A 15,888-nucleotide genomic window follows, 5' to 3' on the forward strand; every position below is an offset into this window, starting at 1 on the left:
TATTCTCAGTGTCTGATGAGGGGGCTGCTAGCTGAGCTGTCACAATCATCTTCATAATGAAGGTCATGTCACTAGTTTTCTTCATAAATTTCTTATCTTAGATTTTAACAGGGTTCAGTCACACCTTCATTCTTCCCACTTCTTTCACTTTCAGCCCCATCAGTGCTTTGCAGAGGACGCCGTGCACTCCAGCTTCTTCTCAACGTGCACTCTCAACAACTGACTGACTTGCGGTTTCTGCAGTTTCTGCAGAGCTTAAATCCCCTATCAGTACACTTTCAACACCTAACGTTAGGTAGGTTAGGGTTTTTCTGATTTACATGCTACAGGTTCAGGTCTGGATAAGTCCCCTCTTATTGATGTATAACAGCAACAGTTGTTTTCAAAGCTTTGCTAAAGCTGTCACATCTGTGTACCACACAACACATTTAGTCCCCTGTTCAGCTCCACTGATCATTCAGTGTTCTGCCAAAATACACCACACCGAGGATTCAAGCTGTGATAAACAACATCATCCTCGTGTAAGAGATGATCCTCAGTGAGTCATATCGATGCTGAGAGTCGGGGGATGTGGATTAACGCCAAAAATATTCTCACACTTCGATTATCACACTTTGACTGCTCTGGATTGGACGATAGATTTATCTTTTTTTTTCAGGGAAGGATTTTTGGTTCAGTTGTCATCGTCTGTCATGTTACACTTCATGGATGCCATTAGGGCTGCAGCTATCGAATATTTTAGTATTCTACTGAAAATCCCATCGATTAATCGAGTAATCGGATATAATACATTTTTGTTTAGTCAAAGAGCAGTTATTTTTCAAAATTTTCTCTTTAAGAAAAAGAATTTTCTGATACAGCATGTCAGTAAAAGCACTTGCTTTGGTAGCTCCAAAATCTGTAAACACACTTTGACACATTTTTTGTGTCTTGTACATCTCATCAAATGTTGCGGACCCAAATGGCACCTGTTTCGTAGAATGACCCATTAGTCTCCAAACTCAGAAAATAAGCTAAATTTGTTGCTAGTTGCTATTTTGTATAAGAGGTAGCCTGAGGGCTCTGAAAACTCTCTTAATATGGCCTCAGCTCTATTTGAAATACCACTCTTTGATCTTTTTTAAAATTAAATGATTCCTCGGGGCGAAGAAAATTACTTGAGTAATTTTTGTATTCGAGTACCTTCCTCGAGTATTCGAGGAATCGTTTCAGCTCTAGATGCCATGTTGGTGCAGCCATGATTGATGGAGAAGTTGTCCAAATGATGTTGCCGGCTTTTGTTTTTAAGCTTTCTCGGTCCTATTTCCTTATCTCTTACATAAAAATCCCACTTATCCTATGTTCTGCAGCTATTTTGATAAGTGCACATTATAGATCCAGGAAATCTAAAGTTAAGCTTTCAGGCAGTTTACGCCTCCAGAGCGGTGGTGTTGTTACTTTATCTTCCTTAAGTTTGAGGAGAACTTCAGTGCGAGACATTGTTCACAGCCACAGTAACATGTTCATGCTGAGTCTGCACCCCTGGGTTTGTAGTGTTATGAGGTTTTGTGCCGCGATATCTGCTCCCCATGTGGTAACGTCCTCCAGCATTGTTTTGATTGTAAGAGTGTTACAAACATTAATTTCCTGGAATCCAGTGTAATCTGTGTTTTCTTTCTTATTTCTGCGATGAAGTGGCTCTCAGCCTGCAGCCTCCCTGCTGGGTGTAAAGAAGGCTAAACTCGTGTTGACAGCTTTTAGTTTTCCCAAACAAAGCAAAAAGTGGACATGTCTGGGTCTTTATGTCACGCGACACACCCCTCCTCAACCCCTAAACCTGCCCGGATTTATCTCCGTATCTGTCAGTCTGGAGCCACACAGGACAAACACTTTAAGGGTATTTACAGTTAATCCACTGATGCACAACCTTGCTTTTTATGTGGGGCTTGATCCAAAGGTCCTTGATGCACAGTGTCCTAGATACTGAAGAGCTCAGAGGTGAATCAGTTCATCCCCTGAGTGAGATCTGGTGCCTCCACAGGGGTCACTCCTGCTGCCAGTATGTAAAAATACCAGACATCAGATTCCAGCCTGTAGGACACCCAAACAGTTGGCAGACACACACACACACACACACACACACACACACACACACACACACACACACACACACACACACACACACACACACACACACACACACACACACACACACACACACACACACACACACACACGAGCACACAGATTTTACTCCAGCATCCTCTCTCAGCTTTGATTTATTGTCTTGTTCAATTTCTAATCTAGAAAACTGAATCCTCCCCCTCCTCCTCATGTGTCTGATCTGTAGGTTTGATGGTTTTATTTTAACATGTGGGATGTGAAATGTAGTGACTGAGCAGCAGTGGGTAGTTGTGATATGGAGCAGGAAACTGCTGTTTGCATAATCCTGTGAAAGTTTACCCAAAATAAAAACCATGTCAATAAAAAGCTTACCTGGAATCTTATATAACCTTTAGGTTGGATGGGTTGTCAGGATTTAAAGCGTTTGCTAAAACTCCAAGAAATTACATAATTACAGGAAGAATAAAAATATTTAATATGTCCCCGGAGGGTTACCGTAGGATGCTGCAGGGGGTTTAGAGACAAAATGATAGGGATGGGTATTGATAAAACTTTATTGATACTAAAGCTCTTATCAATCCTGCTCATTGCTCTGATTCTTTATCGATTCCCTCATCAATTCCTCCTGTAAATTTTCTCTTTACAAAAAGTAGCTTTACAGGTTTTCTGTATAAACAACATTTGATTGAGTTTATAAGCAAATAAATGTAAAATTGATCATTGGATCTTGATATCTCTGGAGGAAATGAATCGAAAGAATATAAAATCGCACATCAAAGTAACGTTATTGACAGTGAAAAGTACTAACTGAAATATCTCTCTGATGAAAGTTTAAATTCTATCCTGAAGCCAACTATACATGTAACAGTACCGGTTTGACTCACCACACTGAAGCGTCCTGAGATGATCTGTGTCCAGGTGGATTTTCTTCCTCCTGAGCTGCAGAACCGTCCGGGTCTGACTCTGGGTCCAATACGAAAGGACATATCCTACACTCTGCCATTTTATTAGTGCTATCAATGCCTCACGGTGACGTTTTGGCAAACAGCAAACTCGCTCGGTCTGCTCCATTCAATGTGGGGATTTTGTAAATACTGCCATGCTGCAAAAATTGCCCCCTGGCTCTACCCCCTCCGCCCCTCTGATAGAACTGACCAATCAGAGCACAAAGGGCTGTGACGTTGCGAGGTTACTGGAGGTCATTCTGGAAACGGAGCGTTTCAACGAGATCTTCAGAATGGCCTAAAATGAGGATACTGAGAACGCTATTGTGGGGTAATGAAGGAACTAAATGACTTGTACTGAGGGCAGAAATGTTTTACAGGCATCCTAGTCTGGCATAGTGAAAAGGAGAAACAAGCATGATATGTCCCCTTTAGTAAAAAAAAATCCTGAATCAGAGTTTTCTTGGGAAACTATTATCTTACTGCTAAGCTAAGATAGCACCGGTAGACTTGTTGTTGTAAGGTCCGGCGGCTCCGGCATAGTGTAAATAATGGACAAGGGAATCATTGAGCGTAAGAACTAATGATGTCGATGATCAAAACATGTCTTATGGATTCTTAACAGGAACCAGTTTTCGATGCCCATCCCTTCTAAATGATGTTTACTGTAGCCTCAGGATATGAAGCAAGCACCATAAAAGTTGGCAGATATTTCCATATCTTCTGATGAGGTGATGCTTGTACTGTGGACACACAATGACAGCTCACATGTGCCAACAACATGTCGACTGTTTGAACAGGAAAACAACCAGAAACAGACATTGGAGTTAGAACACTGCAAGACAGAAAGACTTGATTACAGAGTCTTTATTGAGGATCTGAGAACAATCAGGATAACAGGGCTTTTCATTTTGAACTAAGTTTTAGTTTTTCAGACAGACTGAAGAATAACTTGCTGCAATGCCTGAACAACACAGATGATGAGAGGAAGAGCAAAACAGCTCTCCTCTAACTCTACTGTTAACATCTCAGGAACCGTCTTCTTCCTCAGCACCAGAAGTCTCACTGACTTCAATGCAAACGAATGTTAGCATTTAAGCATCCAGGAAGATGCAGTTACATACGAGACATGGATCAGTATCAGCTAAAAGTGGCATTAAGATTTCTGCAGAAATCCAACACTGCAAACTTGAAATCTAAGCCAGTGTTTATGTCTTATTTTCTATCAAAAAAGTTTTATTGAACTTGATGCCAGCCAAATTCACTTGACTAGTCCAGAAAAATGTCTGATTTCAGGATGCTAAAAGGAAAAAAAAATCTTTTTTTAATATTTTAGGACATTATTCTTGTTTTAAGCAACTTTTAGAAGTCATTTTTTTTGTTTATTGATAGCTTAAATCAAGACATTTTTCTTGAATTGTTGGATAAATGTGTCACAGGTTGAGTCTAATAAGATTTTTTTTCCAAAAGTAAACAGAAACACTTGCTTGGATGCCTTTTTTTGCTGTAAATAACCTTCAGCTCTACAAACAACTGGCTTCACATTGGTGTTTTCTGTTGCAGCTCGTTAAAAGTTTCTGTTTCTTTTCTCTCCAGTAGATGAGAAGTTTGACTTTGCACACAGGTGTTACCTCTCTGTGATCTGATTCACTTTTAAGTGTTGTCATGGTTTCCGTGTGAAGCAGACAGCGGAAGGCACTTCATCAGTTTCACTAAACTCTGCGGCAGACCAAACAGGCCTTGGCCTCTGAGGTTAAGATGAAGCTGTAGCTCGTCTGTGTTTCTATCAGGCTGACCTGCGGCGTGCTCAGATTAACTCACACTACGGGGTAATCCCTGCTCCTGATTTATTGCAATCCTGTGTCGACTGTACGGACGCGAGTTTTACTTAGCATCTGCTTCTCTCTTCCTCTACTATCACTCTTCACTCTATTCTTCAATCTCCTGTGAAGCAGCTTGAAGCAGTGATGGTTTTACCTGCACCTTATGTAATAACTTCTCTTCATGCAAATACTTGAAGGATTTTCTTTGTGACAACCAGTTTTGGAGAGCAGGAAAAGGAAAGGAGGAATAACAGATTAATCCCCTCATGGTCTTCACTTGACACCCTGCCAAATCAACGCAGAGACACAGCGGAAATCTGCTTCTTTGTGGTGTAAACAGTGAACAAGGCTTAAAAATAACTATAGAATGGGCATGTGAGGACACAACAACAGATACAGCCTCAGGCGTCTTTACTTTACAAACTTCTACTGCATTAAGGAGAATAAACTGCAGTGTTGCCCCTCAATGTACAGAGCAGATATCCTGAGACAAAGATTAATGACGTGAAATTCATCAGCCCTGTTTATCGGATGGATTTACTCATCGTATTGTATAATGGTTTTACAGACACGCAGTGGATTAGAAGTTGGACACAGCTCCCTCATGAATGACAACTCCCCGTGCTCTCAGTCACACATGTGCTGGTGGGAGGAGCTGCTGTCATATTTTAGTGTGTGAGACGCAGCGAGACGGGGGGAGGAGGGAGTCTACTGTGGCAGCTGTGGAGGAGATAATCCCCCAGGCTGGACCTGAGCCTCTCAAATGGGAACTCCTACAACTATTGTGGCTCAATCAGATTAAAAAGACAAAAAAAAATCTTCACAGAGAGGAAAAGAGAAAGAGAGGGAGAGAGAAAGAGCACAATGTTGGCAGTGCTTTGAACACAGACCAGAGCTCAGTCAGTCACAATGCTGTGGTTGTCTCTTCTCTGAATGGTTAAAAAAACTGCCAGCCAAGCAAATATTTTATTTCTGCTTTTTCTCTCAGGCTGACGTTCTTTCAGTTTTCAAAGCCGCCACAAAGAGCTGTTAGCATTTTGGTCATTTAGGTCAGCTCAAAGGCAACCACTCCACAAGACCTAATGCACTTTTTCACACACTGCTGTTCTATTTGGATAGACAGCTTCAATCTATTGGCTTGTGATCTTAAATTAAGTTATCTTTGATCACAAAAAACTGTTATTCCGCTTAATTTACACAGGATGCAACTCTTGGGCGAACATACATTTCAAGACCAGATACAACGTGCAATGAAAAGCTGGTTGTCAAAAGAAGTACAAACTAAAACAAATGTTCCACTCCCTCCACTTGATTTCAGCGCATTTTATTGGTGACATCTTAAAAACCATGTGAAAACATTGAATGAGGCTGATGATGTTTACAGACTATATCAGGTGCCCTATTTTTCCAAAAAAATACACATCACATACATTTGAGTCAGTTTTTATTATTTAAGGGATCTGACATCTCAACTTTTTTCCAACCCAGCTCATGAACAAAGGTTACAATGAAGGACTTAGATTTAAAAGAAAAACTAAAGAAAAGATTTTTGAACAAAAATACCCACAATTTGAAATAGTTTAACAAAAAATCCAAATACTTCAATACACCTATTTTTTTCCCACCCCAACTCATTTGTCATCTTTCATGTGCAAGGCTCAAAACTACAACCATTTTGGTCACGTATGCGACAAACTTTTTATCAGTGCGAATTATACATGTAATTAGTTGCATCAGTGTGATCAGAAGAAAAATAATCTTCAGAGAAGTGAATAACTGTTCCAGGAACCATTATTAGCCTCTCTGCTAGTGCTAATAACTTATGAATTTGGGAGCACCAATGCTACCAAGAAAAAAAGTTAATTTCGAGCCCTGATGTGGAAGGTTTGGGGCTCGATACCAGCTCCTGCAGTCACTGAAGTGTCCTCAAGCAAGACCCAACCCTGAGTGAATTATCAGTGCTGGTCTCAGACCTGGATAAATGGAGAGGGTTGTGTCAGGAAGGGCATCCGGTGTTAAACGATGCCAAATCAACAAGAATCAGAAACGAGTGATCCACTTAAGCAATCAAGAAAAAGGTATAGGCCAAATAAAGAACTTAAAAACGTTTGTATGAAGCTGCTGCTAATTTCTGATTTTAGATAAGAAAAGGGTTAAATGATTGCTAAAATCATTTTCAGGTGACTAAAAAAGTGTTAGTTGGTTATAATAAATCAAAAGATAATTCTAGTGCTGATCTAAGTTTTGTAAACTCACTTGAGAATTTCAGTTATTGTTTTTCTTTTTTATTTCAATGAAAATGTGTTTGTTATCTATAATAACCCTGACATGTAAACACATGCATTCCTGTTGTTGTCCTTTGCTTTTACTTAAGAAACATTTTTGTTGTCTTCCTTTAAAGTTACATAAAAGAAATAACCTGTTTTGTCAGCCTCTGCTTGTGCTTGTTGCAAACTTCATATTTACGGTAAAATACTTTGCAAATTCATAGCTAGAGTTACCGCACCCCCTCCAAATAAATAAATAAATGAATAAAGGGTGGGACCAAATCATGTGCTGGTACCACCAACTTTCTCAGTTGGTCGCACCAGTGCTATCAGTGAAAAAGTTAGAGCCCTGTATATGGTCTAGAGTCCGACCGATTAATTGGTCGGGCCGATTAATCGGTCGATTATGCCTGCCTAATTGACATCGGCCAAAATGTAGCCGATTATAGAAATTTCCGAGATTCTGTCGCTCCTGTTACTGTGTGTCTGTGTTGGGCTGCACACTGCCCGAGTGCCCGCCCCCTCCGTCCACCATTATCTAATGTAAGACTATAGAATAACATTTTAACATTGTGTTAGTTGCTTTTTTGTGAGATAAACCGAGATTAATGCTACTGTTAATTCACACGTCCACCATTATCTAATGTAAGACTATAATTTGGCATTTTTTGGCGTTTTTAAAATAATTTTGGCGTTATAAATAAAATCCATTATTATTATTAATATTATTTTAACGTTGTTTAAGTTGCTCATTGTGTGTTTACATTTTTTTTAATACTTACTGTGTTTAAAGTTTGACTTATTTATTATTGTGTTTACAGTTTGACTTCTGTATTTATTATTGTGTTTACAGCTTGTTCTTATTTATCATTGGTTTACACTACAGTTCTTATGATGACAGTTTTATAATTAAAGTTCCTTGTTTTACTTTAATAGTATTCTGTCTCTGTCTTAAATCATATGGGTATTATAATGATTTGTGATTATATACAGTATATACCCTGAGTATATCAATGAATTTATTATATATATCAGCCCATATATTGGGTATCAGTTGATATTGGATATCGGCTTTTTTTTGCCCCTGATATTGGCATCGGCCCCAAAAATTCCATATTGGTCGGGCTCTAATATGGTCATGCTGAGCATGGACAGTATAAAATATGAACATAGTCTCTGTGATGTCACACATCTGTTTCCATTGAGGCGTTTTGAAACCTGTCGTAAATGGGGCAGGCTTTGAGCCTCCTCACTAACAGCTCCAGCATGCCCGCCTGTCAGTCAGCTGAGATAAACTGCTGATCTTAGTATCTCTAACCTGACGAGTTATAAAAAAACTCAACCCATGTACAATATGTTACGATAAAGGCTTAAGACACTCACACCTATTTCTTGAACCAGACTAAATATTTTTAGTAATGCTTTAAAAGTTGGCATTTTGGCTTGGTGTTTATGTGGTTTCTACGAACTTCAGTTTTTCTGCAATTCTGTGTGGCTTCATTTCTCACGACTGAAGCTTGTAGCTTGGTGCCGACCAGCAGGGATGAAGATGTTTAAATGTTAAGACTGTTTAATGCACACGTTTAGTTATGGGTGTTCAGGATCCATCACTGTTGATTTTCAGACCCTGTCAGAAACTACTCGTGTTTTTCACACTCTTTTTGTGATGTTTGTACTCATCCCAGCAGCTCAGAGCTGCTCACAAACTTCCCGCCTTCTGATCAGTCATAAACAATAGATAAGAAGCTGATGATGCTGATGCTTGTGTAAGTAAAGAGCTGCATGTGGGCACTCTGCTGGGTCAGTGAGCCTTTGTAGACGTGAGCGCTTAAAGGTTGGTTTGGTGTGTCAACATGCAGCTGGAGGCTGTGGCTCTTTGTTTGTGTCTTGGCCCTGAGTGCACCACATTAGCTGTCTTCTTCCCCCCGATTGTACAACAGTGTTTGTACTTTATTTCCCATCCACACACACTCACACCCCCTCTCCTGATTGTGACCTACTCATGTTTTCAGTTCAAGGCCACTCCCTGATCCTGTAATGCCGGTCTTGTGTGGGGTTAGCAGCTGGAGAAGGTCAGTGACAGCTGGCATTCTGCAGGCTCACTGGAGCAAGCAGGACGGGCCACTCACACTACATGGGGCCAATCGACCAGCTGTCATGGGCTGGGTCAGGGGGAAATGATGCATTAGAGATGTGAGGAAGGAGTGGGAGTAAGAGTGTGATGAGGAGAATACCAGGATGGCGAGAAATGTTTGAGTCTAATATGCACGGGCTGTGTTTGTGTCTGATGTTATCTCCCCAGTGATGCTCCATTAAGGATCGCGTGGCTGCCTTTGCCAATTTTTCTTTCCTTCCATGAATTATTCAGATGAGCAGTGATCAAAGACAGTAAGAGAAATTGCTTTTAGCAGAGTTGACTCGTGTGAATCTTCAGAGTTAAACTGAGTCATTCTGAGAGCGGAGGGATGAATGCTCGTACTGCTGCTTTACTTTAAGCTCCTCCAGAAAGTGACAGCTTGATCTGCGACTCCTTTTGCTTTAAGAAGAGACGCTTTGACTTCTTTATGCAGCGTCATTTAACTGGAGGTGACATAACTAAAGGTTGTTGCTCAGTTTTCCACTGAAATACCGTGGTGATAGTGTTGTAATGCATGTGAAATTCTGCTGTATTTCAGCACTCCAGCAGTGGAGGACATTGTGCAGAAATCTGCCCATTGAATTGCAATCAGTCTGTAAATATTTAGTGGCGTTACATTCACTGGAAGAGGCTGTTTTTACAGCTGAGAGATGAATGGATCATCTTTTTTAGAAGATGAGTCGTTGCTGCAGCACAAACTTCTTCAAGCACATTAATATGTGACACACTGGTTGCAGTACAGGTGTGTATGGCAGGTGGTACATCACTTTATGAGGTGTGAACACCCTCACAGCTGTCTGTGTGTGAGTGTGTGAGCAGTCACTCAGTGGCACACTCACTTTATTTACTCTCTTGCTCATTAGACTCCATCTTTGAAAGTGTTTCGATGTTAACATGTATTTGTCTGCCGCTGTCCTCTGCTGTGTCCCAATATTTACGCAGCAGTTATCCCACATGCAGTGCACGCACCTTCCCCTTCAGTCACAGGAAATTAAAGGAAATGGCTTAAAGCTAAATTTAGGAGCTTGCTTTCCATTGTTGACATTTTATGTGGCACCAACCTAAACGATTTCCTCCCTCTCTCTCTTTCCCTCTCAGGTATTAAATGAAGAGTGTGATCAGAACTGGTACAAGGCAGAGCTAAACGGAAAAGACGGCTTCATCCCCAAGAATTACATAGAGATGAAAGCTCATCCGTAAGTATTCTCAATCCCGGTTTGTCTTATGTAACATCTTTATACAGCATGTGTGTTTCTTTCATTCCTTAGGAATCCTGCAAGAATGCTTGGGTTCATAAAAACTCTGACATGATTAAAATAAAATAAAAAACTCATTATGGGTGTAAAGAAGGAGCAATGAATCATATTTTACATTACACTTACAACTAGGGCTGCAGCTATAGAATATTTGAGTATCCGAGTATTCCACTGAAAATCTCATCGATTAATCGAGTAATCGGATAAAATACATTTTTGTTTAGTTAAAGAGCAGTTATTTTTCTAATGAAAATTTTTCTCTTTAAGAAAAAGAATTTTCTGATACAGCATGTCAATAAGAGCACTTGCTTTGGTAGCTCCAAAATTTGTAAACACACTTTGACACATTTTTTGGGCCTTGTACATGTCATCAAATGTTGCAGACCCAAATGGCACCCGTTTTGTAGAATGACCCATTAGTCTCCAAACTCCAAAAAAGAAGCTAGGTTTGTTGCTAGTTGCTATTTTGTATAAGAGTTAGGGGGGTCTGAAAACTCTCTTAATATGGCCTCAGCTCTATTTGAAATACCACTCTTTGATCTTTTTTAAAATTAAACGATTCCTCGAGGCGGAGAAAACTACTTGATTATTTTTTGTAATCGAGTACCTCGAATTATTTGAGGAATCGTTTCAGCTCTACTTACAACAAGTGTCAACCATAGGGTGGACAGTGTGGCTCTGCCTTTTACCATTGTGCAGTTTTGAAGCCAAAATACCCCAGTCAGAGGTGCCGCCATTTTGCAGCCAGAGCCAGCCCAGTTCAGAATCTGGGAAGGGACCCTGAGAGAATCTGAGTGCAGCCAGGTGACAAAAATAAGTTGTTGTTTTTTTTTTCCCCAAGTGTCTTATCTCTTCTTGGTTCTCCTTCCTGACGTATCTTACCATCCCCGAAAAAAAAAAAAAAGACACAAGAATGGCAGCTGTCAGTCAAAGTTCAACAGGATGTAAAACCCTGTTTTTAACCTCCAATAACTAATTCGAAAAGAAACTTTCTGAAAAAAGAGGACTTGAACAAATGCAGCCCACTCATATCTTCATATCACCACATCATATAGGTGTGAGAAACGTTTCTGCAAGGTGTGTTTATTTTTTAAAGTTCGACCACAGCCGGTATGGAATGACAGGGGAGACAGAGTTTTTGACCTATACTGCAGCCAGTCACCAGGGGGAGCAGTTTTTATGGCCACTGTACTTTGCGCCAAGCCAGATGACGCCCATTTTTTAACAGTCTTCAATTCCAACGTGTTTAAGTTTTTTTTCTTTGCCAAGCCTGGAAACAAAACCACAAAATTTCTTTATTGGTTTTCACATACAAGTTGTGAACTTGTATTCAGTGATTTTGCCGCAAGAAAACAGAAGCAGATGCAAAATTTGAATAAAGAATGCAAATATGTGCAACACTATAATATGAGGAAAATGTGGTCAATAGCTGAAGTGAAAGAACTGCACAGCTGCAGGAATATGCAAAGAGATTTTGAGTGCAAATGTGCAGTTTTTGTGGTGTGAACAGTACTCAACAAAAGCAAATATTAAGTTTAGCTGCAAGAAACCTGAAACACATGAGAAATAAGTGAAGAGTAGTTGCAAACCAGTTCAGGAGCTAAACATGAAACCCCGACAGTTGAATCCTGGTTGAAACATGAACGAAGAGGTAAAATGAAAAGCGAAGTGAAACCAAGGCGTTGGGAAAAAATATTGGTGCTTGGTGTGAGCCTTCCACGGGTTTTGTGCAGTAATTATGGGAAGAGCTTGCAGCAATCAAAGCTTTTGGCCACAGTGTTTGGTGACCAAGAGAAAAACAGAGTGAGAAAACATTTACAAGACACAAAGGAGACCAGTAAAATCTAAGTCCAGCACATTGGATCCTCATAGTTATCAGTTTGTTGGTCAAGGTTTGTTTCCAAAAAAACAAGACTTGATAGTTTGAGTTTTTAACAACATTCAGATTTAAATTATTTTCTAACGGGGCATTAGATTAGAACCTCACATCCAGCAGATTAACAGTGTTTCCTCTCTGTTATCTCCTCTTCCTCTGAGGCCGTTTTAACTGTCAGCTGCTCCTCAGGTTGAATCGGTTTGAAGTGTCGCTCTTATGAGACTTGATTGTTGGTGATGCTCAAGTGTGTTGGGCTGAAACCACTTTAGAGAACGCCTGGCAGGATCCTTAAAGGACATTACCCCCGGACCTGCATTCAGCGCCAGATTAGCTCTCTCTTTATTAACGTCCTCCAGGCCTCTTACGCTTAATTGAATATTGACCTTATTGCATCACTGCTTGGTTGCTATCTGATGCACCTTCTTTTGGCAGGAGGAGGTCGTTGAGTTTGGTGCAGCGATGCTCCAGTGTGTGCAGTCTCTTTTTATGGTTATGAAGAATCAATATTAGGCTGCACTTCATGCATCTATAACACTAATACTCTTATTATTGCTGTTATAATCAGGGTTCTCAGGAGTGTTGCAGCCATTTAGAACACTCTGCTGCTAAATTTAGGATTTTCTGCCAAAAACATTCACACATGATGACAGCAAACACAAGAACATGTGATGTCCCTTAGGCCCCGTTTACACAACGCCGAAAACGGTCGATTCCGCAAACATTTCGTTGCGTTTTGGCCTTCCGTTTAGACGAGACCACGTTGCGTTTTCAGTGAAAACGCAAACTTTTGAAAACGCTCCCCAGAGTGGAAAGATCTGAATCCGCTCCTCCATCCAGCTTCGTGTAAACACAGAGCGGAGCGTCTCAGGGTGAAACGCTGACGTCACCGCATGCGCACTCGCAGTTTTAGGTGAATGCTCCGCGCTCAGCCACATTTCCAGTTGAGCCAGTAGGTGGCGGTAATGCGCGTTATGGTTGGATTGCTGACCGTCTCACACAACAAAATGGCAGAAAAAGAAAGAACAGAAGAGGAGACTTCTCCTCCTGGAGTCGTATGAACGCGGATCGTTTTCACGCCGTCCTCATGTAAACGCGGGTGGCTTTTGAAAACGCAAAGGAAGAATCGTTGCGGGAGTCTCCGTGTAAACGGGGCCTTAGAGCAGAGGTGTTAAAACTTTTTCAAAGAGGGTCACATTTGTGCCAATAAAGGGGGTGATATGGGTGGACATCCTATCATGATTGTTTTTCTATGATGGGTTTAAGACTATTCTGAACGGCAAACAACATTTTTAGACCCGAATATTTCTTATTGTGCATCTGAATTATTTTTATGCCACATTTTTTGTCTTTCTTGCACAATTTCATAACTTAAATTCTCATGTCCTCTGTGTTTTTTGAACTCTCACATTTATTTAAACGCATTTGTAGCCCATGCTCAGTCCCAATATAGTTTAGTGAGACCTTACTAGATATACTTGAACCCATAATTTAGAGCATGATTCATTTCAGTACCAACGTCAGTACATCAATAGACGAAAGCTGGTACTTTGACTTTGGACATACCTGTTACATATTGGGCTCAAATCTGGTTTGATAATGCAGCAATATTTTAAGGATAATTCTCACAGAAAAACTATCCGTCTTTTTTTCCAAACTTGTATTAATTTTCCACACCCAAATAGGCCTGTCACGATAACAAATTTTTGCTGGACGATAATTTTCCAAAATATTATTGCCGATAAACAATATTATTGTCAATACTATTTTGATTTTTTTTCCATTTTTTCATTGATGTAATTATGATAAATGGGATAATAAAGTGGGTACACCATATCAAAAGCAAGAAACTTTAATTTCTTAAGAGTATATAACTGTAATTAAAAGGTCAGGATCTTTTAGATAAAATAAATTAAACAAAAAATAAAATAAATTTAACAAACAAGAAAGAGAACAAAAATACAATGAAAATGAAATGGACTCTCTTTTAGAAAAAAATACATGCCAATGATAATAATTAATACTAATCAAAAACAAGTAAACATAGACCCTGTCTCTAAGGAAAAAACAAAACTCCAAAAAAAACAAAAAAGAACAATAAAAACTATAGCCTAAATAAAAGGGAGTTTATGCAGTTCCTGAATTGTTTGTAACATGTTCTTTTTCCCAGTCAATCCGTACTGTCTGTCAAACATTTTAAACATTTCTGGCTTTCGATTGTATTGAAGGGCTGCATTTCTTTGGCAATGTAACTGTCTTTGAGCGCCCACCATTTGGCGCTTTTATTTCTATTTACTTTGCAGACCAAAAGCCTCAGTAAGAGCGGATTGTCAAAGGCTCCGCTGCACCTCCCCTTCTTCTTCTTCGTCGCCACTATTTTCAAACAAATGTGACATATCAGCTCGTTGGTGTTCATGAGCTCACACTTTGTTCATTCTGATAAAAAACTAAATATTCCCACACTGGGACTGTGGCAGGCGGCTTAAGAACCGTATCTTTTGTGCCATCACTCATATTAGCGTGTGTTTCCTCCTTGCCCCTCAGGACGCTTGCTGCAGCTCTCTCCGTGTGTACGCGCGAGCAGCCCCGTCTTCACCCCAAAGATCTCATTTTTGACAGATGCTCACTCCGCTATAAATCCGCTAAATCCGCTAGAGAACCTATGCACCCTGATGTTAGGAAAGATAGAAGTAATGAGCCATTTTCTCATTCAGCCTCTTTGGTCAAAAGAGAGGAGGAAAACAAACATGCATGCACGTGTCAGTTTATCGAGGCTGGCAAACTTACCGAGGACGTTTTTATTTATCGTTCGGTTAATTGATTTATTGATTATCGTGACAGGCCTAGACCCAAACAAACCTGTCGAACTCAGCTGGTGAATTTAAGAGCATTACTTTTAAAAAAATTTGAAAACTGTAGGCTGGATCATGTACAAAAGGTTATCATTTCTGTTATATTAACTGTACAAAAGTTTTTGCGGATGCAGGAGAAACTTTAAAATGACTGCCTGTGCTAGAAATATATTAAACGTTTGTGTTTTTGAGCTTTTGTTGAGTTTAGTTTTGAAACCCTGCACCTAACCTGCATTCAGCTCCCAACCACTGCCACAGTCCTGAAAATAATTTTCAAAGCGATAAAAAGTTGGTGTTTTTTCCAAATAAGTGTTGAGTCAAGTAGACGTGGGTAACTTCCACCATTTACTACTTGGAACAAAACACTCTTCACCAAAAAATGCAAAAGTAAGATGCACAGCTGTTATTTCAGTGTCTAAAACTGAAGCTGTGTCTGAGAAGGTGCTTTTGATGGCGCTTAAATTGCTGAAAGTTGCATTATATTGACTAAAACCGTTGAATTATTTGAGGTAGAAATGACAGGAACTACACAGTACTAACTGGACCATGAAGCTCCCGCAGCTCGCCTCTGTCCCCCACTGTGGTGACAATGAAGTGCCATCTGACAGCAGCACTCTCCCACACAGCTCCGCA

The 15,888-nt window shown here is 40.1% G+C and overlaps 1 protein-coding gene across 1 annotated transcript in view; it reads left to right on the forward strand.

Moving 5' to 3' along the window:
- The window catches only part of grb2b (growth factor receptor-bound protein 2b), a 41,663-nt gene that overhangs the window by 17,075 nt on the left and 8,700 nt on the right, over positions 1-15,888 (forward strand). Inside the window, exon 3 of the mRNA XM_074697001.1 lies at positions 10,373-10,470. Within this exon, the coding sequence (XP_074553102.1) occupies positions 10,373-10,470 (98 nt within the window). The remainder of the gene's footprint in view (positions 1-10,372; positions 10,471-15,888) is intronic.

Source organism: Halichoeres trimaculatus, unplaced genomic scaffold (genome assembly GCF_033239565.1).
Source record: "Halichoeres trimaculatus isolate MK-OKI-2021-1 unplaced genomic scaffold, fHalTri1.1 fHalTri1_scaffold_20, whole genome shotgun sequence".
In the NCBI taxonomy this organism is placed as follows: Eukaryota; Metazoa; Chordata; class Actinopteri; order Labriformes; family Labridae; genus Halichoeres; species Halichoeres trimaculatus.